Source organism: Mastacembelus armatus, chromosome 14, assembly GCF_900324485.2.
Source record: "Mastacembelus armatus chromosome 14, fMasArm1.2, whole genome shotgun sequence".
NCBI lineage: Eukaryota > Metazoa > Chordata > Actinopteri > Synbranchiformes > Mastacembelidae > Mastacembelus > Mastacembelus armatus.
Genome location: NC_046646.1, coordinates 11,297,341 through 11,322,490, shown reverse-complemented (window position 1 = coordinate 11,322,490; position 25,150 = coordinate 11,297,341). Strand labels below are relative to the sequence as shown.

Genomic DNA, 25,150 nt, shown 5'->3' with positions numbered 1-25,150 from the left:
CTGAAACATCTTATCAAAAGAAATCAAGCCATGTTTGATGGGCACGTTTACTTTACATAGTTTACAAATATAAACAAACCTATTGAAATGTGAAAATACATGTAAAGTCACATTCAGTCTTTAAGGCCAAAGAGCACTGGATGTAGTTATTGACAGTTATTGTCACTGGATGCTGCTTATTTGATGCTTTATGACTCACTGCAGCTGAGAGATCTGAATTAGCAGCATCAATGGTACTGCGACAGTGAGATGCGTAATGTTTCTGTAGCATGTTTATCATCAAAACATCTCTTCAGTGGTCTGGCTCCAGTGCATACATCTCAAAAAACCAAACTTTTTATTTCCAATATTCCAATATTCACACTTTGCTTCCATTAACTGACCTTGTCCTCACCCGCATCTTAAACTCCATGTAACCAAACTCTCTACAGCCATGTGTTCGCAAAGCTGCATGATGTCACTTCGCCCTGAAGTAGGTAACAAGACCAAATCCAACACTGACTTCAAAACCCAAGTCTGAAGTATTGATGGACCTGCATTTGCAAAACCAGAGCTAATACACTTTGCATTGCGTGTACTGCATTTCTGCCTTTATACTGTGTATACTATCAAAAGTTCAGTCTTTCTGTCAATAATCCATTGAGTAAACAAGTCAAGTAGCTGGGTCAAAAAACTAGTGGGCCATACTCCGTCCTCGGGTGATATTCAGTCATATAATAATGATTTAGATGCACTACCAGACATAAAACCACTCAGGCTGTGGTTTTACTGTGGGATTTGATGAGTATGTGCAGCCGTGGTCCTTTGAAAGATACAGTAAACAAGTTATTTTAATTTTCTAATATGTTTTTGGAAACGTTCAGCACAGATTTGTTTTTAAACAGTGAGTTCAGTCAGTGGACTGCTGCCCGAAGTCACCAATTACTGTAACTACTACATTACACACAATTGTTTTTTAAAAAAAATGAAGGTATATAAGAACATTTTATCACAGAGTTCAGACAGGCCATTTCCAGCAGACTCATCTTCAAATTAGACAAGTGTATCTCTCTTAAAAAACCTCACTACACTTCTCTTTACCTACATCCCTGCAGCTGCGTAATTTCACAAGAAAATGAGCCATAAGAGAAAAAATCATTAACATCAGCAAAAGATATTTCAGGCAGAGAGAATGGCTCAATGTGCTGCTCAATGATTAAAGCAGCCAGCAGGCTTTGCAGCCTCCTGTGTCCGTCTCTATCTCTGCATCGTGCTCTCACAACATCTAAAGCACATGATGGGGAAGGAGCACTAAAACCACATCTCCTGAGGAAAAAAGTGAGAGGGTATGACAGCAGTAAATTGGCTATTTCCTCCCCTGAGCCTTACTCCAGACTTACCCCGCATGCTGAGCGATTTGAATTGTGTTGTAGTTGCTTTTCTCTGTTTGTCATTTTAACAATAGAATTTGATCTCATTACTTTTGTCCATGGTTGAATTCTCAGTCATTCACGCTCGTGGGAATGATACTAAATGAAGTGTTAACAAAAGAAGCAGAGCAGAGTTGCACTCTGTTTTTGGAGACACAAAGTGAGAAGAACCAAACGTAGAAAAAGCATCAAATCTCACACATGATGTGACAACAAATTAGTCTGTGTCTCTACACTTTTTTTTTTTTTAAATGAAAAGATTTTAAAACATGTTTTTTAGAGCACAAAGCATGTTTGAGTCTGGTGCTGTTTCATATTAGCTTGTTATAAAGTGGATTATCTTACTCAACCACAATATGAAGGATGAGGAAGAGCTGTAGGGGCAACAGAGAAACGGATGTGACATGAGTCATGAAATAGAAATCAAAAGCCATGCTCAGCCCTGGTTGCAGTGGAGTAGACTGGTTATGCTTTTTGGGAGCACGTATAGTGGATGTGGCCTTGGGCGATGTGCTTTTTGTTAAAAGAGGGGATGTACTTTGAGTGTGAAGCGGGTTCTATTTGCCCAGACAGCACTTCTCAATTCACCCATGCACTCATATATCTGCTCACGTTATACCCTTCCTTTTACAGAGGACTGGAGCAAAGACATGGTAGACACTGCAGGACTACTGATATCTTTTAACCCTTGAAGAGGCGATGAGGAGAAACAAAAGCATCAAATAAAGTTGGGGTATTTTTTTTTAAAAAGATGAAAAAAAAAAAGAAATGTTAAGGAGGATTTCCATATCTTTCCCGTCACAGCTATCATCTGTGGTTCCTTCTGAGGGCCATGATGGATTTGAAAGTGGCGGCGAGTGTAAACTATAAGCGGCGGATGAGACAGAGGCTTTAGTAGCTTCAACACTCCCAGTCCAGGATGAATGTAGGCAGCAGCAGTAATGGTAACATAGGTAGCGTCTGGCTAGCTGCTCCCTGCTGACTCCCTCTATCTCCTGAGTCGGTGTTAGAGTCCTTCTCAGAATACGGAGGGATGACATTGAATTCCTCACTTTCTTCCTCTTTCTGCTCCTCTTCCTCGCTGCCCTCCATCTGTAAAAGCGGGGAAAGAGTGATTCGACCAATTAACAGAAGTTGTGAAGCATGGAGAGCAGGAAGAGAAAGTCGACATCAACAGAGAGTTTCAAATATACTGTACATGAAAACATCCTAAAGCTGCACCCAAAACAACCAAGAGGTTGTTTAGAGTTTAGAGTTAGAATAGGACTTTGGACCAGTGTTTCACATAACAACAGCACTGCAAAAGAGTTTATAGAGTTATATTTTCATACTATATCAGAAAAGTGTTGATTTAGCAACTGGTAACTTTGGAAAGTTTATTGGGGATTATGTTGTTCCATCTGGATTTTCTGTATTGAAAAAATGAAGCATATGTTCAAAAATGATCATTGCACTCTCCAAAACCTCAGGATTATTCTAAAGATGTAAACAGCAACAATAACGCACTAAAAGTTCATCTGTTTTGGATTTTATTGACATTTCTGCTTAATTTGACAGTGACTTTAAGTAGTAATTATGAACACTATCTCATCTTTTATTTACATTGTTTACACTGTAGAGGAGCAATAGGTGGGATAGAGGCTGACAACATAACAGGGTCAACACATACAGGCACATACAGGCACACAAACATTTACACATTTAAGTTGCACACACCGTAACTTGAGACTTGACTTGAGACTCATCCTCAAAAGACTTGAGATTTGACTCAGACTTGATGTTTGGGACTTGTGATCATTCGTTGATTCATCCATCCATCCATCATCTATACCCACTTATTCCTATTTTAGGGTCCCAGGGATCAGCTGGAGTCTATCCCAGCTCTCTTTGGGTGAAAGGCAGGGGTACACCCTGGACAGGTCACCAGTCCATCACAGGGCCACATAGAGACAAACAACCTCACACACTCACACTTACTCCTATGGGCAATTTAGAGTCACCAATCAACCTGACATACATGTTTTTGGACTGTGGGAGGAAACCAGAGTACCTGGAGAAAACCCATGCAAGCACGGGTTATGTTTATATATTTATTTATTTTATTTTAGTGCATTAACATAAATTTCTGACAAGCAGTGTGTTTACTTTTTTCTTATTCTTTTGGTGAATAAGAATAGACAGCAAAGGCATACTGCTGCCCTCCGTCAGTAATGAGCACAATCCATTCGTGCCTTGCCACACATGACTGTAAACCGCAGCAAATAGAATTAGTGTCATGAACATGGCAAGTGCAGGCCAGTTTCTTTTTAAATTTGGTTATTATGACTTTAGACAGACACAGATACGGGGGTGTTGTCCCCCCCCCGCCCCAATGTCTGCATCCCCTAGAACTTCTATGTATCATACAATAAGCCTGTTTCTATAGACCAAACCTGTATCGTTGTTGCTAAAAAAAACATTTACTATACACTGGAAGACATCCCAGGTGTAGGTTTCTATTCAATAGTTACTTGGCTTAAAGCCAGTCTGTCCACCACAATAAATGTCTGCACTTGGCTGCTTACAGAAATACAAACACAAACACAGCTAGTAAAGACAATTCCACAGTGCACCAAAAACAAGAGTGACCTTTGCTATGCGACTTACAACCATTACCAGGTGATGACCAATCCTTCCTCAGCAAAAGCCCTTTAAAACAGAGGAGCTGCTCTGACATCAAGTTAGCTGTGGAGAGTAAAACTGCAGTGGGAGACTATATGGTTTATAAATGGGTAAACACACTCGCTGAGCTCCACTGTGAGCCTGAAACAGCTGTCAACATGAATACAAATGCTTGCTTGTCCACCTGTTGTATTACATCATGTACTGCATCCCTGCAGAGTGTGATCCCAAAGCACTGAGCATGTCCTGTAAAATATTTTGTAGTTAATGAATGTATACACAGCATGTTATGTATGCATTATTATGCATTACTGTTATTGTTAAAATCCACATTTAAGAATCTCTTCAGTTACCTTCAATGTCTGTATTACATTTGCACTATGAGAAACGTTTTCCTTAAATTCTTCTGTGTGGAAAGTGCTTCCCACTGTCTAGACAAGGGGTCACCAACCCTGGTCCTGGAGATCTAATACCCTGCTTTCCAACCTTGTTTTCCAACTATCCCTGCCCTTTCCACTGTTCATCGAATTAGAAACTGAAAGTGCAGGGATAGTTGGAAAATAAGCAGGAGATCAGTAGATAGAGCAGTAGATAGAGCAGGAGGACCAGAGTTGGTGACCCCTCGTTTGGTGTATATAAATGTGTAATAAAGAGGAAACACTAACAGCACAACACTATAGTAAAAAGACAATGTTGTAGATATAAAAACACATTTTAATAGCTGATACAGCCAATAGTGGTCAGCCAATAAACATGCTGGCAGGTTAGGTCACCACTGTAAATCTTATTTTCCAGTTTCTACTTACTCTAGTACTAACTTGCTCTTTTCCTTTAACATTCAGTTGATTGGTCTAAGTTTAGTTGTATGAATTTGGAAACAGTTAATAATCCAAAATCCAAACTATTTTGTTCTTAGTAGTGTTTCTTTCTTTCTTTCTTTCTCTGGTATACACACTATCACAGTTTACCACTCAGGGTTTTATATTCCACATGTTCTTCCCACAACTGCTTTGAAATAAACCTCAACATAGTGAAGCCCAAACACAGAAACAGAGGATGCTGTGACGGCGTACTGTCAGGAAAGAGGCTGCGTCTTTATCTCTGATCTTTGTTTGAGTCTGAGTTTAACTTTCTAAAGCCTATTCAAAGAGGCCTTGACACATCACTGGCATCAAAACTGGAGGAGAACACTTGTTCTTGCTTCTTTATGTTTCTAATGCAGCAATCCATTTTCAGCATCCATTTTAAATTTTGCACGGGCAGTTGAGTTTGAGATTTTACTAAAATTAGATTTAAAGCTTAATATTATAGAAAACTTAGTTTCATTACTGAAGACATTTACATTATTGCTGCCATAGAAATGCTTCATTTGAACCTTTTAACGCCACACAGTAACTGGGGAACTCTTATGTATCATCTTTAAATAAGCTGAGAGTCAAGAGTGTAGCCGAACAGCGTCAAGATTTCTGTGCTTCAAGTGACTCTGGGATGGCACGGGAGGGAGAGAAAATGCAAAAATAAGCAGGATTAAAATGGTGAGAAAATGGGGAATATGGAGCAGATGTGTGTGCATACATGAATATTAACAGTAAAGGTTGAGCCTAATGCTGCAAACACTACTAATCCTCAGCCACAATGAGAGGTAGGGGTAGCAGAGGCAGGCAGAGAAAAACACACAAGGAGCTGCTGGGCTCAACTCCTGCTACAGTCCCTGTGATATTTAGGTGTTACCACCTGATACGCAGTCAAACACATCTTCAATTCAGCTTGTTCCAAGTGTCTAACTCTAGCATATGGTGAGAGAGCGAGGAAGCAGAGCGCGCTTACGCTGTTGAATTCAGGAAGAGTGTTACCGCTGACGTGGACCCTCTCCTGGTAGACGTGTGGGGAGGGCTGAGAAGCTGGCACAGGAGTGTTTTCCACAGGAGGTGGTGCAGAGATTCCCATGGAGCTGATGGCATTGCCTGAAGAGAATCAGCAGGGGCCATATTCATTAGGTTCACATCATTATTCATCTTTGAAGCATTACCAAAATGTTACCAGTGACTTTTATAAGTAAAGTCAGACCTTCCAACTCTGTAAATACTGCACATGATTGGGAAACAGCCGCACTGATGAGCTTTCAGTAAGCATAATGTTACTTAGAAAATTACTTGTATTTATTACGAATGTAGACTCCTGGTTGTTCCACCACTTTGGTCCAAATACTGTACCTCAATAGGTGTTAGACTGATCTGCATTAAATATATTGACTGCCAGAATATCCCAGTGATTTTGATAAACACAACTCATCAACTTAGGCGATTGCTTAACTTTTCACTGTTTTATTATCAGGTCAAAATTTCAATTTAATTTATAACCAATTACCTTCCAAACAAAATGAAATTACCATCCCCCTATTCAATCGTTTTTATTATTACATGTCTATTGTCGTAGTTTTCACTAAATCCTGGAGTCATAATTAATTTTACCTTTAATTTGTACCCTATATGTTTTCGATGACAGGAACATACAACTGAGTAAAATGAGCTAAGAGACACATACACAATTTCTAGTTTCAGTTAAATAAACCTATCTGGCATCTGATCCCTAATATTTTTGTGTTTTAAAATTTTAGCTGTATATGACTGCAAATACATATTATAGTAACTTAAGACTTTTATACCTCTTGAGTAGGATTTTTTTGGTGCTCTTTCCACCTCTGCTGGTTTGGCAACAATTCAACAAGAAGCCTCTCTATGTTTATCAGCTTTGGTGAAAGGATTCATTGACTCCACAGAACTTGGAAATCCCATTCACGTCTGGCAGCCAGCCACACAGCAGGGAGAAATGTCCCTTGCCATTCATTTATTGATAGGAAAACATTATGGTTCAGTGGTTTGCCCTCTCAATCATCAATTATGACCCACCTCATTTGAATTCTGCATTAATGCACATTATAAAATGCTCAGTTAGAGCAGCGTCTCAGGATCAGTTTAAATTATACTTAGATATGACAGCTAAAAGGCGACATGTCCCCTGTCATTATCTTGACAGGAAACATTGTCAGCTATGGTAGATGAGTTATTTAAAATCAAACTGAGCAGAGTGTCTGAGGGTTACCGTCTCTCAAAACCACTGAGAGTGAGTTGCAAAAATAATCAAATCTTCATTTCTCTGCTCATCATACCACCAAGTGTGATGATAATAAATTGCTTGTGTATTTATTTTTAATTGACATATTAATATCTGAACCTTATTACAGCAGATAGAGACATTCTTTATACAGTTATCCGATTCTCGACTGGGAAATGTTGATCAGGTTTATGTTGACAACTTCATAACTTAATTAGAAGGTATATTTGGACTAATTTCACTGCAGACCAGAGAGCAACAAGCACATCCATAAAATTAAGGATTTTAGCCTAAAACACCACCATGTGTCTGCATTATCACATACAGCTTCAATTCAAGACACTGCACATGCAATTGCAACGAAAGTAATGTCACTGTTTGCAATTTCCTGGTTTTCTGTATCATGCAGGAAACTCTAGGAGCTTTAAATCTTATTGTAATGGACCTTTGAGCTGTTATTGCTATTACTAGTACTGCATCTGTTTCAAACATTTCATTTCACAAGTCTTTGAGACTCGCCATGGACATCCACCCCTGAAGGTGTATTATTACTGGCAGCTTAATCTCATGAGACTTTACTTACGCAGACAAATGTTGCTGCTGAATATATGCAGGATGCGCTGACAGCCCTGCCATTCGTTCCCGCTGCCATCACACGTGCACCACAGGGACACTTCAGTGCTGCTGTTGCTCACGTAGTTGGGAGTCATGATGGTACCTGGTTACAGAGAGAAGGTAAAAGTTATATCACAAGTGCAGAAGACTTTAATTTTTAGCACACACCCTTAAGACAAGTAAGACTCAGTCTACAACAATATCAGTTGCCCGTGGGATCCAATGTCATCAGTTTTCCAGCTAGCAATATTGATAATTGGAGGTACACACAATTACTTTTTAATAAATATAGTGTGGGGAACAGAAGAAATTAATATTATAGGAAGCATTTTGTCCAGGAAATACAATTTTTACTTTTTTTTAACTGATGACTGTGCATCACACACCTACAGTACTGATGATTTCCAATAATGAGTCATTTAAATAGCTCTCTGTTGACGTCCCTCGTTCAACCTCTTCTACTATTTTATTTTCATTCCCTCCATCTCACCTATGAGCCCAGCATATGCCTTCAGGCACATGGCTCTGCTCTCTCGCATACAGCCAGAGGCGGACAGAGGGGAGGGCTGGCAGTTGTGTTGGAAATCAGCAAACCGTGATCTGAAACACACACACGAACACAAACACGAAGACACAAATGAGACAACGGTTTTTCATGTGTCGGCGCAGAGCAACAGAGTGTGCATTTTAAAGTATTTTGACAATTTCATTTGGGGATTTGGGTCAACACAAACCACAACATATTGTTCTGTAGGAGCGCAAAACCCAAAACAGAGAAATCTGCACTCGCGTCAAAACCATGTGTAAGAGCCTCAGTAAAATATCTAGCATAGCGCCACTGCCCACTCCTCTTTGGAAAACATTTGAAAGTTTTTATTTACACTAAAAGTCAAGGCTACTAATATTATTGGATTGTCCTCTTATAATTATATATATAGCAAGTTTAAAATCACTGGTACTGAGGATGATTCATATCCTCAGGGTTAACAGCTAATCTCAGAGATTTAAAAGCTAAACGCTCAAAAGATGCACAGCAGAAACGTCTTGTTTTTAGTAGCTGAATCGCTTTGATATTTCATCAGTAACCAAAAAGCAAATATATAAGCCTGTCCATCGTGAGCTAAAACTGAAGATAATATAAAAAGTTGGTGAGTGTTTCTGTGCTGTTCCTACACTCTCCAGTAGAAACACATGATGTGCCGTGTGTGTGTGTAGCAGAAGCTCCTATCAGCTGTAGCTAGTCCTCATCTGTTTTTTTATTTTCAATCTGTTACTAATAATGCAGAGTGAAGATTTTGTATGAACTCCTCCGCTCCAGAACTCTCAAGTATTTTTTTTCTTTTCTTATCTCTGTAACATTTGCACACAGTCCAATACACAGAAGAAAAACAAGAAGACTAAAAACTAGTCTCACTAAAGCCAGTGTCATCATACTGGGGAGCAGAGGTAAAGCTTCAAATTTTGTGCCACTTACCTCAGATTGCTGTGGCCCCAAAAAACTCCTGCTTTAGTTCTGATATATCAGTGAAAAAAAGATTCATAATAAAAACCGAATGCCATAGTTTTTTGATATTTCGATCTTTAAGCTAAACAACAAGTAGATGAAGTGATTATACAAAACCAGATGTCTCTATCGTGGATTGGCCACCTTCCACCCTTCATGCACTACAGATTGTGCAATATTAGTCAATTAATTCATTAGCTGAGTCACTTTTTGGGGTTGGCTTTGAAGTATTAGTGACACATGTTCTGATAAGTTAAGCTGTGGCAATGTGTACAGTTAATTTTACATTTCTTCCACCTTGTATCAAACTGAAACACCTGTGTTACTGTTGCGTTTTACTCAAACAGCCGTCTTACCTACACAGCTCATCTCTGGAGCAGTAGTTACGCAGGCTGAGGCAATTGGGCTTGCCCACTCTTTCCTCCCCTTTCACATTCTCTTCATAGGAACACGACGGAACGATAGTCTTCCTCCGCCGCTCCCCACACAGAGTGTCAGAGCAGGGACAGAAGAGCAGAGCGAAGCTGTATTCCTCTGGCACGCGCTCCAGGAAGCGCCGCAAAGCTTTGTGGCATTTCTGGCGGTTACAGCTGTTGTCAGAGGCCGTTGCTCGCTTGGTACAGGCTACCACATATTCTGACCGCAGGGAGCCACATTTCTCATACAGGCCGCAGTCCTGAGCTGCCTTCAGACACTGGTTTTGGCCATCAACAGAAAGAGAAGAAGCTGGGAGATTAGAGAAGAAAGACAGTTACATTTATGTTTCGAAATAAAAATCATGACATATATTTTATTTTGGTGCCGACCTAAACAAAAGCAAAACTCTACCTGCCATGATGGAAGCCATACGTGACATCTCAATATTCCTCACCAGATTTAACTCCAGTTCCTCATACGGAGACACTTCATACTCATCATATGCTAAAAGAGCAAGCACAGTCAAGAGTATTATCTCAGGGCATATACAGCTGAGAATTCAGAATGCCCCCACGCCCACTTAGTTGCGATGCCAGTGCTTAAATCCCACCTGCAAATCTCACAGTCCAGTAGACCCTGAGGCAGTGTTCCTCCCGGCGAGAGCCACGCTGACACTTGCAAACTTGAAGGGGGCGGTAATGCTGCAATGAGTTCTGGGCGTCCAGACACTCCAAACGGGCATCTGGACTGAGGGGCGACACCGCCTCCTCAGCTGCACAGTACTCCAGCAGTCGATAGAGGACCATGCAGGACTGCTCCTGGATGCAGCCCTGCTCTGCCATCAGACAGTCTAAAGATGCAGACGCTGGCACACTACCTGTAGAATCGGTTATATTGTCAGTGAACAAAGCTATTTCTTGCCAACATTGCCATCAATAGATTCATAGATTCAATGCTGTTTTACACAAAACAGCTTTGTTTTCAGCACCACCATAGAATATTCATCTTTAAGCTAAATTGGCTGCAATTACCCCCCCTTTATATCCAAAAGGAAAGACTATATAACACAAATGTTTCACACTATATGTTTCATTAAATTCATAATTATGACACCATCTTCTCACTGGGACTGTTAGCTGACTGCTCTGCTAATGTTTTATGTTCACAGTCGTACAGCAGAGCGCTGCCTTTTTACAAATGTACCCTTTTTCAGCAAAGCGTCTCAGCTTTTGTCCTGGGGAGAATTTTTGGAAACATTCCAGCTGCCAGTCACCTCACATTGTGGTACTGCATCGAGCCAGGTACCATGTGTCCTCATCTCTCCTAGCACACAACACAATGCTCCTGGATCAGCGAGCTCAACACACACTATCACACATTTAAAGAAATTTTATGAATCGACAGCTTATTCCTGTCAAGTTACGAACCTGGCTGCCAGGCTGCAGCCTATCTTCCTTACTGCACCTCTTTTTTTCTTGTTACTGTATAATCTCATATGCTAATGTGACATGAAAACTCTCCTTACTGGTCTGTTCAAGTGCTTCCAAGATTTGAGAGTCAGCTGCTCACTGCATTCATAACTTAGGAAGAAATTAATGCCTAAAAGATGACCAAACAGAAATCTCATGAAAAGTGAATTCGGTTGTTTCCTGCATCAAAAAGGATGCTGTTCAAAAGCCAGTTTGCAAGTTTTAGATTCCACTTAGAGCTTCCTGCAAATACTTGAACAACCAACAAGAGAGAATTTCCAAAATAATCTCTTCCTGTGTGACAGTACTAACAGGCAGATTACCTTAATTAGCATGAAGTTACCCTTTTCTGCCATACAAGTGTATATTCAAACTATTGCAAACATGCAATGCATAGTCAATATACAGTAAAAATGTAGGCAAATATGATGCTAAATATACAGGAAAAGAAGATAAAAAGAAAAGATAGATAAAAGATATAAAACCACTGGTGTGCTGCTTGTGAGTCCCATTACGAATCTACAGTGTGTTTTCATGGACATCTTGTACAAAAGCACTGCACCTATTATTATAGAAGGACGCAGCTGGGGGCAAAACCTTTTGCAGCAGGGTCCCTTCCGCTTGGAACAAGCTTTTCAACGATGTCACTCTGTCTCCACATGTAATGCTAGAGACAAAACCAATTTATTCAGCACAGTTCGTGTTTTTTTTTTTTTCCCCAACCAAAACAACCAATACTTTTACTTCCAATTTTGCTTTCAGACAGACTCAATCTGGATATCGCATTCAGACACTCGGTCCTCTCAGACAAATAGTCTGAGGCAAACATTTTATGTAATTCATTGGCATATGTTGCAGCCATAAAACAGGCTGCTTGAGGACATAAGAGAATAAGATGAAGCTTATGTATTCAAATATCTTCATTACGCTACGTCATGTTGCATATCACCAACCATGTGTCCTCTAATATTATTTAGTGGAAAAATATCATCAATAGGGACAAAGCAATTAGCGTGTTTTGACTGGTGGAGTTTTGGGAAAAATGACTGAAAGTGGGAAATTGTACATCATTTTTATAATATTGATTCTTCCTGCATGAAACACACAATGCTGGGATGCTGGAAGCAGACCGAGGGAGACGAGAGAAAAAAATAAAAGTTCAAAAAAAAAAAAAAGAAGAAGAAAACCCACACTGACGGAGCATTTCAGGAAATTAATTTCCTCAAAGATGACATAAAATTGTCCTCACAAATTACACTCTCTGCACAGTGATTTCAGATTGTGAAAGTCAATAGCTTGGGAAGGCAATACGCACACACTTTTTTCACTTTATCTCATTAATTTGCTATTTCCTGTCACTTTTCCTATTGCAAAAAGAAACAGGCCTACAGACATTTTTAAAATGTGCTGTGCAACCAGAAATAAAAGGCGTAAATGTTGATGGTTGAACTTGAACAAATATCTATACCTGTTTTATCCTCACAAATGTTTATACTTCATTGACACATATATCGCACAGGCTCATATGCAAACACACATACAGCACACTGTTAAATCGGTCACACACTTCAATTAAGCTCCTGCTGACTGGCTGCACAAAGCACAGCTGTAATCCAGTTCTGCTGCTGCATGTTTTGCAATCTCATGCCCCACATGTGGTCCAGTCTGACTCTGGCATAAGACTTATCATAAACAGCGGCTGTGTCTCATCGTCACTACAGAAAACCAGCTAATGCTACTGCTGTGACTCCGCAGGGAGAGGTGGGAAAACACACACACATGCACATCGAGGAGTCACGGTTCCACCGGGGATACAAAGGTGATGATTACCTGTCTTTGTATCATGATACTTTGATAATTACACTAAAGTATTCAATCCCACTGTGTTTAGCTGCAATTTAAACAGAAATCATTTAATCTCCTGTTTGAGCAGTGCACACCTTATTCGTTATTCTCTCCGTGTTTGCTCCCTCTGGCTTCCTGTTGATAACAATGGACTATCAGCAATTTTAGCCTTTTTTTGTGTGTATTCACACACATACACACCTACACATAAGCACTGATAACAAAAATGTATACAAAGTACATAGCAGTTCTGTTAAATCTTGTCCTGTAGACATATACAGTATAACAACCTGAGCATTATTTAATGTCATGAAGATAAATAAGCACCAAACTCATTTTATGCAATAAAATGAGATGCAACACATTGTTGGGTTAGGGGAGCTGTTGGTCTGAGCATGGAGTGTGTGCTTAAAGAAAAAAAAAAAAGAAAAAAAGAAAGCACAGAAAAGCGAATGGGAGATGAATTACTGTGATATGAGCCATAATACACTCTATTGATTTTTCACTGGGGTGATTAATAGAATTTGTGAGGCAAAGCTGATGAAGTTTGATGACATAAATGGCAAACCACACACCAACATTCACAGAGAGCGAGCTGGTTTGTCAAATTTCTCTTCCGCCCTTTCAAGCGCGTGGGTTGGGTAGCGGAGCATCCAGATTGTTGGGCAGTAATTTGACTTGAGAGGAAACCGTGGCAGGAGAGTGGGACTCTGATCTGAAATGTGCTCAGGGATCGTGACAGAAGGGACTTTTTGGAAGGAAGTCACAGGCTCGAGGAGGAAAAAGCAGCAAGGCGTCAAGAGGCAGCACAAGTGCCACGGCCACTAGTTGTTACTACTTGCACTCATTCACCTCACCTGCAATCAAACGAATGGGACTCCTTACTGGAGTGCATATGAATTAGTGAATTTAGATGCACACTAATGCCTGCTGTTTTCTTAACTGCAGTGTGGTGGCATGTTACTGTATTCCCTCAATTCTTTTTAGTCAAAAACTCAATTAGAAAGAAAACTACTCAGCAACTATTTTGATAATTGATTAATCAAATAAAGCATTTTGAGATAAATTGAATTCTTTCGTTCACTCTATGGTTTTTTCATCTGTACTAGAAAATTAAACATTTTTGGATTCAGGTCACATTTTAATCAAACAAGACAGGCTAAATTGGCTTTGGGAAATTGTGATGGGTATTTTACACTGTTTTCTGATATTTATAGACCAAGCAATTAAGTCACTGATAAAAAGAAATGAGCTGCAGCTTAATTGGTAATGAAAACAATCCTTTAGTTGCAGCCCTAAATTCAATTTCTGGAATGACAATACATGTCAAACTTTTAACTTGTCCTAACTTGTCCAGTTCATTAGTTGCACATTATTTCACAATATGTTTGACTTCATAAGCATATGAGACACAGTATTTTCAGAACAGAACTAAGCCTTGATAATCAACATATTTAAGCACCTCTGTATATAATCTTCTTCTGGCTGGTCCAAGTGTATGCATTAGGTGATAACACAAGAACAGTTATATTCTTTGGTGTCTTCATTTCAACACACCCATTAAACATTTACATGGTAGTAGGAAAAGTAAGTGAACCATTGGATTTAATAGCCAGTCAAACCTTGTCAGGGAGCAATAACATCAGACAAGTGTTTCCTGTAGCAGCAGTTCAGACTTGCACAACATTCACAAAGGATTTGTGTCATGCCTGTTTTTGGAGAGCGGCAGCTTCATCTGTGGTGTCCTGCCGTGGATACCATGCCTCATGTAACCATGCACCAATATTTTGTTAAGGTAGACTCATGAACAACCTTTTCTTTTAATTTTAGCTGTTATCTCTGTTATATCTGTTTTTTTTTTTTTTTTTTTTTTTAAAAAACACATAATTAAGTGTTTGGCCTTTTGTGCCTGAAGGCATCTGACCTGGGTCAGTACAGCCCACACTACAGTCAGTAGTCACAGCACTAAATCATCACCATTTATAGACATTTTGTATTGGACTGATAAAGATCTAAACTTTTTAAAAATGCTTTCTAACCTTTATCATCTTTATGCAAATTGTTCATAAGTCTTCCAAAATCTGTTTTTTGTAAGCAGATGCTGCTTGTGAATTACAAACCCAAAATATTGAAGTGTTTTTTCAGAGTGTCAGAGTAGGTCTTCTATGTTTCATCAACTGGACTCCAGGTTTGTCAACACCTGACTCCAGTTAGGTTTAGCTCATGTCACAAACTTTTTTTACTGTGAATCCCTGGATGATGTAGTCAGCATTACAATGCGCGTGTGTTATTAGTTCAATTTGAGTTTGTTCATAATTGTAACTTAGATAGTTATCTGACCATATTTTAAGAAAGTTATAAATAAAAGCAGGCGATTCCAAAGGGTTGTTGTTACTACATTTACATGCCCTTTCTCATAAGCTAAATATTCAAAAATACTCAATATGACCATGCCGGCAAATGTGAGACAGAACAATGGAACACATTTTTAAAAAATAATAATGATTTTCCTGCCAAAATGCCTGTTTCAATTTTGATTTAAGTTAGTACATTAAATATATATATTTATTAAAACTTCCCAGAGCAGATGGCTAATGAAAGAGGGGTCTTTGTAAACATTAATAGCTACTAGATTGGGTCCAAGCCTAAAAATACACAAAATAAAACTCTCCAAGCAACTGACCCCATCTCATTCCAAAATTATAATGCCTTTATTTCACACAATAAGAGCTGGATTAAAAATGCTGCACCGGGTTGCTTCATCATGTTGTGTTATTCATCACTGATCTCTGATAGAGTGTTTGTAAAGGCATTTCAATTTCTCACTCCCGGTTTTGATTGTATATTGGAACAAAGTCATGTTGGCCTATTTTGTATTTGCGTACCAGTGAACAGAGGTGTTTCCTCCGGGAGGACACAGATGGTTCATCAGCTCTAAATTAAAGCATGTGTGACCCCTCATTGACACAGTCATTTCTGCTGAACTCTGAATTTTCCCCCAATCAGCTCAGGGTCTTCTTACATGAAACTTTCTGTTAACATTAAACATATGCTTAACAGTTTGCATATATTCTCTTCGTTAAGAGAAAAAAAATGCTGCCATTGCTCTCAGCATCTCAAGCAGCTCTTTTTAGAAGAGACAGCATAAATTTGGTTTCTATAAATACTTGTTTTCACACTGTGTGAACTATCAGTGACGATTATCATTATTTAAGGCAGATGACAAATACCAACACGTGTTGGGTGTTGTGGATTTCCAAGCGTCTACAGTAGATTTACACATGAACATAAACCATAGAGAGCAGGTGCTTATTGCACAAAACAGCTTTCAGACACCTCCGCCGTCAAACAAAATGTCATGCATATTAAACACTCATTTCCCCACACTGCCATAAAAACCTGTGTTGCTCTTAAACTTTCCTTTATTTTGCTGGGTCTTATACTCATCTCTGATATCACTTACTACTCAGATAGCACTGATTCCCCTTTTCTGTTCTCATCTTTGCAGCTCCTTCTTCTCAGGCCCTCCATTATGCCACACCTGCTGCATTTCATTATTCTCTTCAAATGCTCTGCCTCCATTTTTTTGCCAAATTACCCCAAATCTCTCCTCACTGCATGTGTCCATTCCAAATCTTTCCTCTAGTGATTCCTGCGGCTTTCTCACACCATGACCACACTGATGGCAGCAATAACATGACGCATCACTGCAATAGAAGAACACACATACATGTACACTTTCACTCAGGAACTAGTGAAATAAAAAAAAATAAAAAAAACGTCTTCTGTATAAAGTCCACTACAAAGAATTTAATTATTTCTTTTTGTCCCTAACAATTCACAAAATGCTGCAATTCCATTTAATTGTACAACTAGCTGAGACAGTTTTGCTAATCCAAAACTGCCTTGCATGTACAGGCAAATCACACCATTGTTTGTTCCTCAGTCTGTGCAAGACTGAATCTCTGTGTGACTGAGACTTTGAAAAGTGCAGCACAGTTGCACTTCCTTTATTCAGTTTTTATGCACACACCCCACAGATTCCAGCTCTGGTATTATGTGCACAGCTATGCAGCCTTCGACCGAATGCACACTTGCAGTGACAAAATAAGTGACTGAACACGGTGTGAACATTCTCATTATTATGGCATAGTGTAGAGGCGGGAACAGTTTGCCCGAAAGGGAATAATTTGGACCACATTAAGGTGGTTAGCTAAAGCAGAGTTAATGTTCTCTAAAGAGATTCCAAAAAGAAAAATGTTACAATTACTTGATTATGCCAGTTAAAAAAATAGTCTTGATGTTTTTAAAGCATGGGAAAAGTGTTCATGCTTTGTCAGTGGTGACATTACATGCATGTACAAAAAAAAAATCATAATTTCATGCTCTGAATTAACAACTGTCTAGTGCGTAGATAAGGCTTTGTTTAATGAGCTGTGCCATTGAATTATGCAGTCACATCACGCAGGCAACATTTCTCTGTTCTGTACTCCAGGTAAAATGCATACTTGCATCAGGTGCCGCATCAGCCAGTCAGGGTGTCTGGAGCTGTGTGAATATTTCAGGCTCCTGGCTCCTGCTGCCTACTGCAGTCCTAAATTACGATGTGCCAAAAAAAAAAAAAATTTCTTGGCCAGACAGCGACACACATGTCGACACTTTTTCATCGAGCTGAGGCTTTTTGTTGGTGCCATCAAGCGTGTTTAAGTGACAATCAAGATGCAGAGCACACACTTCACAAATTTGAAGCAATGACAAATGAATTACACAAATTAACATTTAAGAAACTTTCAGAGTTTGTTCAATAAGCTTAATAGTGAGTTGAGAAAAAAGCATCTGCCATTCAGAAGCCCAGGTCTTCCTGCTAAAATCACCTTCTATATGATTTTAATTAAAACTATTTCTTTCAAGTAAGACATCAAATATCTGAAAGGACTGCATATTCAGAAACTGTATTTTATGTTTTTATCTAAGTAATGTTCAATGGGCACATTGCCAATTTAATCTTTATGTGCTGTGGTCCTAAACGAAACTGAATTACAGATGGGGAGTCCATAAAGACAATGCCTCAGCAAAAAGAGAAAAAAATAAGTGTAACACTGGGGGAAAGATACAGAGGCCAAGAGTTGGATAAACCTGCGTGCAAAGAGGTGAAGCCAGTCAAACCCCTCGGTGTGTATATCAGTGTCCAACTCTGAATAGGAACAGCACACGCATGTGGATATTAGTCCACCTAAGACCTGTGTAACTTTACACAGCCTGAAAATGAGCTGTAATCAATTTATAACACCCATGTTATGGCTCAATCATGTCCACTAAATGAAGTACCAAAATAGCAACACTCAATCACCAGTTGCAGTGGGACTTTAGCGATAATCCACAGAGGCATTGCTACATAGGGTCAAATTTATGTTTAACCCTTTCCACCGTAACAGTCCCACTACTGGGACCAGATTATATCTGTTATTAAACTGCGACCCCATTTTGAGAAGGTTGCTGAGCATGACAAAGTTTGCTCTCCACAGCATACCAAATGGCTAAAATTGAAAGTATTGCATTATTGTGTTTGAATTTTTGCTCATGTTTTTCACCTCTGACTCCAGCCTGGTGATGGAGACGTTTATCTATAGAGCCCAAGTTCATTCATTTTGGCCTTATGGTTACAGAGCTGTTACTGCTTTCTTTTTAGCACAATATAAAATCATCAAGTAGATGTAGGACTGCTTTTATAAACAGAGAGGGTTTCTTTTGGGGCTGTCAGTCCTGAAAGGACACACGACAACAACAGTGACTTCTGTGAGTTACAGCCCTGAGCTCGGTGGAGTGACACTGGTGACATACATTTTGGGAAGGTTGTTGTATACTTCAAAACTTCTCTCTGCCATTGTTGAGGTCACAGAGTTGTCCAAGGTCAGTGTATACACGATAAAAAAATAACTCTGCATGATATGGAATACAGTTCAGAGGGGCTGTTAAGCACCACATATGGACCAAAACACAGAAGGTCCATTATACTGACATGTACCATCTATTGTTTAGGCTGGAAAATTGCCACGTGAAGAAAAAGCAACTCCAGGACACATTTGTCAAAAACCTACTAAAAGTCTAGGGAGACACAGATTTCACTTTAATGATGTCAATTAACAAAATTTAAATCCTATAATATCTAGTTTTGCAATTAGATATAATGGCAGAATTCAACATCATGACAGACTCATTTGCATTTGTAATTACTCAGATGTCGATTAAATAGCGCTTGAAAAAAAAAAAAACAATTTTCTTGGTGTGATTCCACCAAAATGCCTGACAGGTGGATCTGACGCACCAGATGATGTGCTGGGCGGCTGAAAGGTTTGACATCCACAACTAAACATTCATCATTTTATGATACTAATCTCTAATGGAAAGCCTCACCTGATATTATCTGAATTTTCCTGGATGCAATGAAGCGCACACCTGCTGTACTACTGAAATAATCCTGACAATAACAGTATTTCTGTAATGTATTCTGCAGAGAACAGCACAGTGGGTAGCTGTATTTCCCACAAAGACTATTTCATATGCTCTGTGTTAACAATGGACCAGAATACATGACCTGTAGACAATTCATGCAACCACATTTAACTGATGACAAACACTTATAATCAAGAATGACACAATTCGATATCAGTGAGCACAAATCAACCAGCTCCACTGGGCGAGTTCTTATCCAGCCACAGTCACTATCATTGATACTAATGATTAGACCTAATTTGGCATGAGCTGTGGTTAAATTCATCTACTGTACCAAAAAAATATCAAAGACAATTCTTTCCTCATCTTTTGTCCCTTTGATCATCCACAAGAACAAAGACTCATAAAACATTGATGCTACAAATGGGTCTGTTATGTAGCTGCCATGAAGTTAAGAATTTCTGCTTTTATATTTAATCCCTCACTCCATCAACTTTTAATGCACATTTCACGTAAAATCTCAATGATTTATAGATTTTATGTAAAGGAAAGCGCTACTCAGTTTTCGAATTAATGTGTGATATTTCCATGATCTGGGACAGTCCAATCAATATTTGGGCGATGAACATCTCTCTTTGGAACATGTCCAAGGCAGGAATAACAGACCTTAACCCATGATGTCATCTAGATGTCAGATCTAAGGTTTATTTTTAGAAAATGAATAGTAAAATAAACTCATGGGCTTTTTAAAATGTTGTTTTGAGAATAATTTCAAAAGTTTTTTTCTAAAATCTGACAGTGTTATTATCTGTGAAAACTCCAGCTTGCATTTATTTTCTTTAAAAACAATGAGCCAGCTGTCCTCTCCACACAGCAATTTACAAATAGTTATGGATTCAATTATTATCAGCGATATGAAACTGAGCGTCCTTGTGCATCTGGGTTCGGGTCTTTGTTACAGTCCGTAGTCTAATTGTTACTGTTCACCAGGCATGTGCATGAAATTCTCTGGCAGACATGCAAGTTTTGGGTACAGGAAAACAATACATCTTCCAAAAGGGAAACATAATCTGAGCCATGCACTTCCAGATTTAACAGACTAACTGGATTATAGCCTATAGTCTCAGCGGTGTATATTACACCTTCAAGCCCAGTGGTTAAAAATGCCAATTAAATGTGCTTCTTACCATGAGAGAAGACATTGAGCAGAAGTCCAATGATCATCATCCTGTCCTGTGACATTGGAGAGTTGAGGACTGGGGGGAACTCGCACCCGGCTCGCTGCAGCTCAGTGACCCGTCTCTTGCCACATCCAGCCTACTCCTCTGCTGCTGCTGCGCCCGTACGGACTGGGGCAGATCGGACGGTCTAGTGCACAAAGTTGGCGAAACTGAGCCGTGCACACAACTGGAGAGACTCAAGTTCTCGCGATTTTTTTCCCTCCCATTTATTTCTCTGATCCCAGTCTGATCTCTACTGAACGCGTTCGGCGGATTTTAAAAACATTTATCCAAACAAATCCAATAAACAAAAACCAAAAAACAAACAAAAAAGTTTCCCTGCAGCTGATCACCACCCGACTCCCGTCAGATAGCCTCCAAGTGTCAGCAGTGTCGCAGTTTGCACTTCTGTGTGGTCAGGCTACGGCGCAGCTCCACAGTTGTCCAGCTGGAGTTGGGATCAGAGCGCGGAGACTGCATGGCGCATCTCTGTTAAAGGCGCAATGTGATTGGTCCTTGAACGTGCCCGTGGGATGGTAAAATGTTTCCTGTGGGAGAACAGCTGGGTTGTTGCTGACAAGTTCAAGCCCCGACATGATGGACGACACAAGGTGCAGCCTGTGTCATTGATTACATTCAAAACTCAGTTATGTTTAGGGGGCTATAGCCACCATCGCACAGACTTATCACTCACTAATCCACTTATACTCCTGCCTTGTTTTATTGTGTTCAGTGGTTTGAGGCAGGCTGTGTTCAAAGTACTTCACTAAATGAGCTCTATGTTTTGACCTTGAAATTGCATTTAGAACACTGTGTTTTCTACCTTCCCTGAGTCACATTCAGTGACATTTTGCTCTTATGCTGAAAGATCAGAGCGTAATGTCACTGACAGGCTGTCTTCTCTTCCCATTTGTGCTTATCTGATTGGCCCAAGTCTGGTTATAAGTAACAGTTTGTTCTTCTTCCCACTGGTATTTTTACAGTATGTGTCTGCAGAGGTGCGCTTAAATGTTAAATTAAATATGCCCCCCTTTTCTGCTTTGAGACCAGGCAGCAGCCCCACAGCCTTTCCATTCATATCAGCTTCCAGCAGGACTTGAACTGTGAAATCCTTATTTATTCCTCTGGAACCACTGCTGCAGCTGACCTTTGGCTGTGGGGTTGTTTGGTCCAGAGGAGGTGACAGGAAAACCTACAAAAATGTCTCAGCTGCAACAACGACTTAACGTTTTTCTTTTTTGTGCAGCCAAAACGCCAGTTTCATTGTAGACTACATGCACAGACATAAATGCACTGTAACACACTACAGTGTTTGAGGGAAACATTTCAGTTCAATCATTTGTGCACATCTCGTGGTTTAAAACTTAACGGAAAAACTTGAGCGCAGATGATTTCCCTTTTTTAATGAAATTTCCCAATTTATGATTAGAATATACTACACTCAAGTATACTCACTGCTGCCTCTCACTGAAGGAGAATAGAAGCAATCTAAAACTGCAAAGTGCATGTCAAGGATCTGTTATCCTCATTGTAATTAAAAGACAGTGGAGGGATTTAGTGGATTAATTTACACATCCTGTTCAATGGGATGCTCAAGAGGCAGTAAGAAATACAAGTGGACTGCAGTGACTGTCATTAAAATACAACCAAACAAAACAACAAAAACACAACATTTATTAAGGTGCTGTTATGAATATTAACCATGACAATACAAGGCAACCGTTTCCTAAACTAATCAGTTCTTATCAAGTTGCTTCTATTGTAAAATCAAAATCTTTTGCAACTTGTGTTCCAGTGTGTGCTAAAGTCACTGTTATCTTGTTCTTGTTCTACCCCAGCTTCAGAAATGGCAGGAGTCCCTATGGGAGGTCTGAGGTTGATTACATGGCATCACAGCAGCTCCTCCCTGTGGTCAACACTGAGATAAGACCTGCATATGTTGCAGTAAGTTAAGCAAATCCAAACACTCCAATAATGTGAGCACTGGTTTATTACTATGAGATAACGGTGCTTACTGTTTAGTCAGTGTTTTGTGTTAATTATGGTTTAATTACACAGAGTTTTGTGTGGTCACACCTAACACCGTTTTGGTATAATAGGATATCAATGAGGAGACAACTCCTGTATATTCAACTTCTGGCATCATCTTAATGAAAACCAGGCAGTGAGCTAAAACTCATGCAGCCCTGCAATAAATCCTGCCTTCATGCTGTGATAATGTTCTATTTGTGTTGATCTGAATAGACAAAATAAGTTATTAGTAATAGCAATAGAAATAGAAATAGTAAGGGTAAAGAATAATAGCACCTGTCAATATAACCCAAAACAATTCAACATTAACACAAAATGCATTTTCCAACAGTTTTAAAAAAAGTGGTTATCACCTGCTGGAGTGGAGGATACATTGTAGGACTGATGTATTAGAGTGAATTAGTCTGAATTATAGCTCGATGCCAGCTGTTAACAAACTGCCAGCTGTTCGTTTGTTGCAGTGAATTCTCTGGAAATGAAACATTTGTAGTTTGAACTGTCACTGAACCACAGGAACCACCTTGACTGGGACAAGAGGTCAATAATATGTCAAGCCTCATCAATGTATTAATTATTTTGTAATCCATGGCACTGACCTGACATGATTGTTTTTTTAGATAAATATAATTACACTAATAGATTTTCTCCTTTTATTCTATTTTAATAAAAGTCAGTTTTTGTTGCATAATGCTGAGATCTTATTTGTAAGCTTATTTGTAATTTAAGTAAATTGACGTAGTCTTTAGATTATGTTCCTCAGCTAAATAAAGAAAAAGACATGTCTCTTGCCTCCCTCTAGTGGACAACTATGATCAAGCTGAGAATGGACAAATGAAACCTGTACTGGGGAATTTTAGAACTTAGTATTCATGATCATCAAATATCGGTAGGCCTACTATATTTGTAAATCTGTACTAGATCTGTAAATCTTTACTTCTATGACCAAAAACATTTTAAAGAGTAAATCAACTGGCATTATTAGTGACAGAGCAGTGCAAATAGCATATGCTTTAATACAGTCAATTGTTGTTAGAGCAAAAAAACTTCCACAAACTAGAACATCAATTTAGCTGTTAGGGCCTATAGTTTTTAATTATGAGGAATACCACTTCACAGAAAAGCAACAATAGTGATTCAAAATGGGTCTGATTCAGGACAATGATGAGTCTGCATACAAGCGGGAAGTGGAACAGCTGATCCACTGGTGCAGTCAGAACCATCTGGAGCTAAACCCACTCAACTGTGGAGATGATAGTTGATTTCATGAAAAGCCCCACAACCCTCTCACCATTCTCAACACCAACGTGTGTACTGTGGATCCACAATTTCCCAGGACTTGAAATGGGCCTCCCACATAGATCACACCCGGGAGAAGGCCCAGCAAAGACTGCAATTCCTACGGCAGCTCAGGAGGTTTAAACTGCTACCGGAGCTGTTGGTGACCTTGTACTCCTCCATCATAATCTGTCCTTCACAGTTCATCAATGTCTGGTTTGGATCGGCCACCGAACTAGACAATCCAGTCTGCAGAGAGGATCATCGGGGCCAGCATTCTCTCCATCTGAGACCTGTACTGGTCTATGGTCAGGAAACAGAGCATCTGTGCAGATCCCTCACCCTGTGGAAACAAACTGTTCAGACTCCTCCCCTCTGGTAGGCGCTACAGAGCAGTGTGCACCAAAACCATCCAGCACAGAGTTAGTTTCTTCCCACAGGGTGTCACTCTCATCACCTCTAATGTCATAGAGTGGCAGAGATAACCACACACACATCTGTACCTTAAAGTTAAATCCTTCTTCTCATACTGCAATAGTATACACACTGTATCTATTGCATATATAAAAATATAATTATTTTTCTAGACTTTTTTATTTTCTCTTTATTTTCCTAATTTTATTTTTAACCTATTGTCTTATCTTCTTGAAAGTTTAAGAGCTTAGTGAATATTTTTTGTGAACTAACTTGTCCAATAAAGATGATTCTGATTCATTATTTATTTTCTAATGTTACAGTCGCTGAGTTGCTTGCAAAATATGTTGTTATTCATGATGGTGTCTTTGCTTACCCAGCTTTGTATTACATTCTTCCAATATGATTCAGAACACCAACGAGTAAATGCCAAGTCGCTGTCTTGGTGTATGGGTGTGACCATTGACGGAGTGTGTTCTACAGTCATGGAGTGTGACTGGCCTGGGCACCAAACAGGAACCAGTCCACGCCGTAACTGCTTTGACTTTCTCAATTAAGTCACGTGTATGTAACATTCCGGCTTTGCTCGCCTAAGGAAAAGTGACGACATCACTCCCTGGACAGTTTCATTGGCGGAACACCATGTGACGTTAAGGGATTGGCCAATAGCGACCAGCTGCGTTAAATCGCAGTTCCCGTGTTGTATCGCGATTTATGGCATTA

At 39.5% G+C, this 25,150-nt stretch overlaps 1 protein-coding gene and 1 long non-coding RNA gene across 2 annotated transcripts; both read right to left on the bottom strand.

The window, feature by feature from the left end:
- Positions 1-203: 203 nt before the first annotated feature.
- On the bottom strand, positions 204-20,712 carry LOC113143222 (GDNF family receptor alpha-4-like). The gene is made up of 8 exons (XM_026328727.1): positions 20,675-20,712; positions 10,331-10,597; positions 10,132-10,224; positions 9,660-10,029; positions 8,290-8,399; positions 7,768-7,902; positions 5,898-6,034; positions 204-2,501 (listed from the first exon to the last, which is right to left on the bottom strand). Exons 1-8 carry the CDS (start codon positions 20,709-20,711, stop codon positions 2,310-2,312), a joined length of 1,341 nt encoding a protein of 446 aa, XP_026184512.1. The 5' UTR covers position 20,712; the 3' UTR covers positions 204-2,309.
- A 3,087-nt stretch (positions 20,713-23,799) lies between these two features.
- On the bottom strand, positions 23,800-24,934 carry LOC113143127 (uncharacterized). Its single transcript, XR_003297004.1, has 2 exons — positions 24,804-24,934; positions 23,800-24,356 (listed from the first exon to the last, which is right to left on the bottom strand). It is a non-coding gene; the product is annotated as an uncharacterized LOC113143127 (long non-coding RNA).
- Between the last annotated feature and the right edge of the window lie 216 nt (positions 24,935-25,150).

What these genes read in the sequence shown, in the direction of transcription:
- LOC113143222 (XM_026328727.1), bottom strand. Translation starts at nt 20,711, where the DNA reads ATGATCATTGGACTTCTGCTCAATGTCTTCTCTCATG. An exon ending in TATGGCTTCCATCATGGCAG is followed by an intron (nt 10,030 to 10,131) that starts GTAGAGTTTTGC and finishes CTAATCTCCCAG; the next exon opens with CTTCTTCTCTTTCTGTTGAT. An exon ending in CAGCAGCAACATTTGTCTGC is followed by an intron (nt 6,035 to 7,767) that starts GTAAGTAAAGTC and finishes GATTCTCTTCAG; the next exon opens with GCAATGCCATCAGCTCCATG.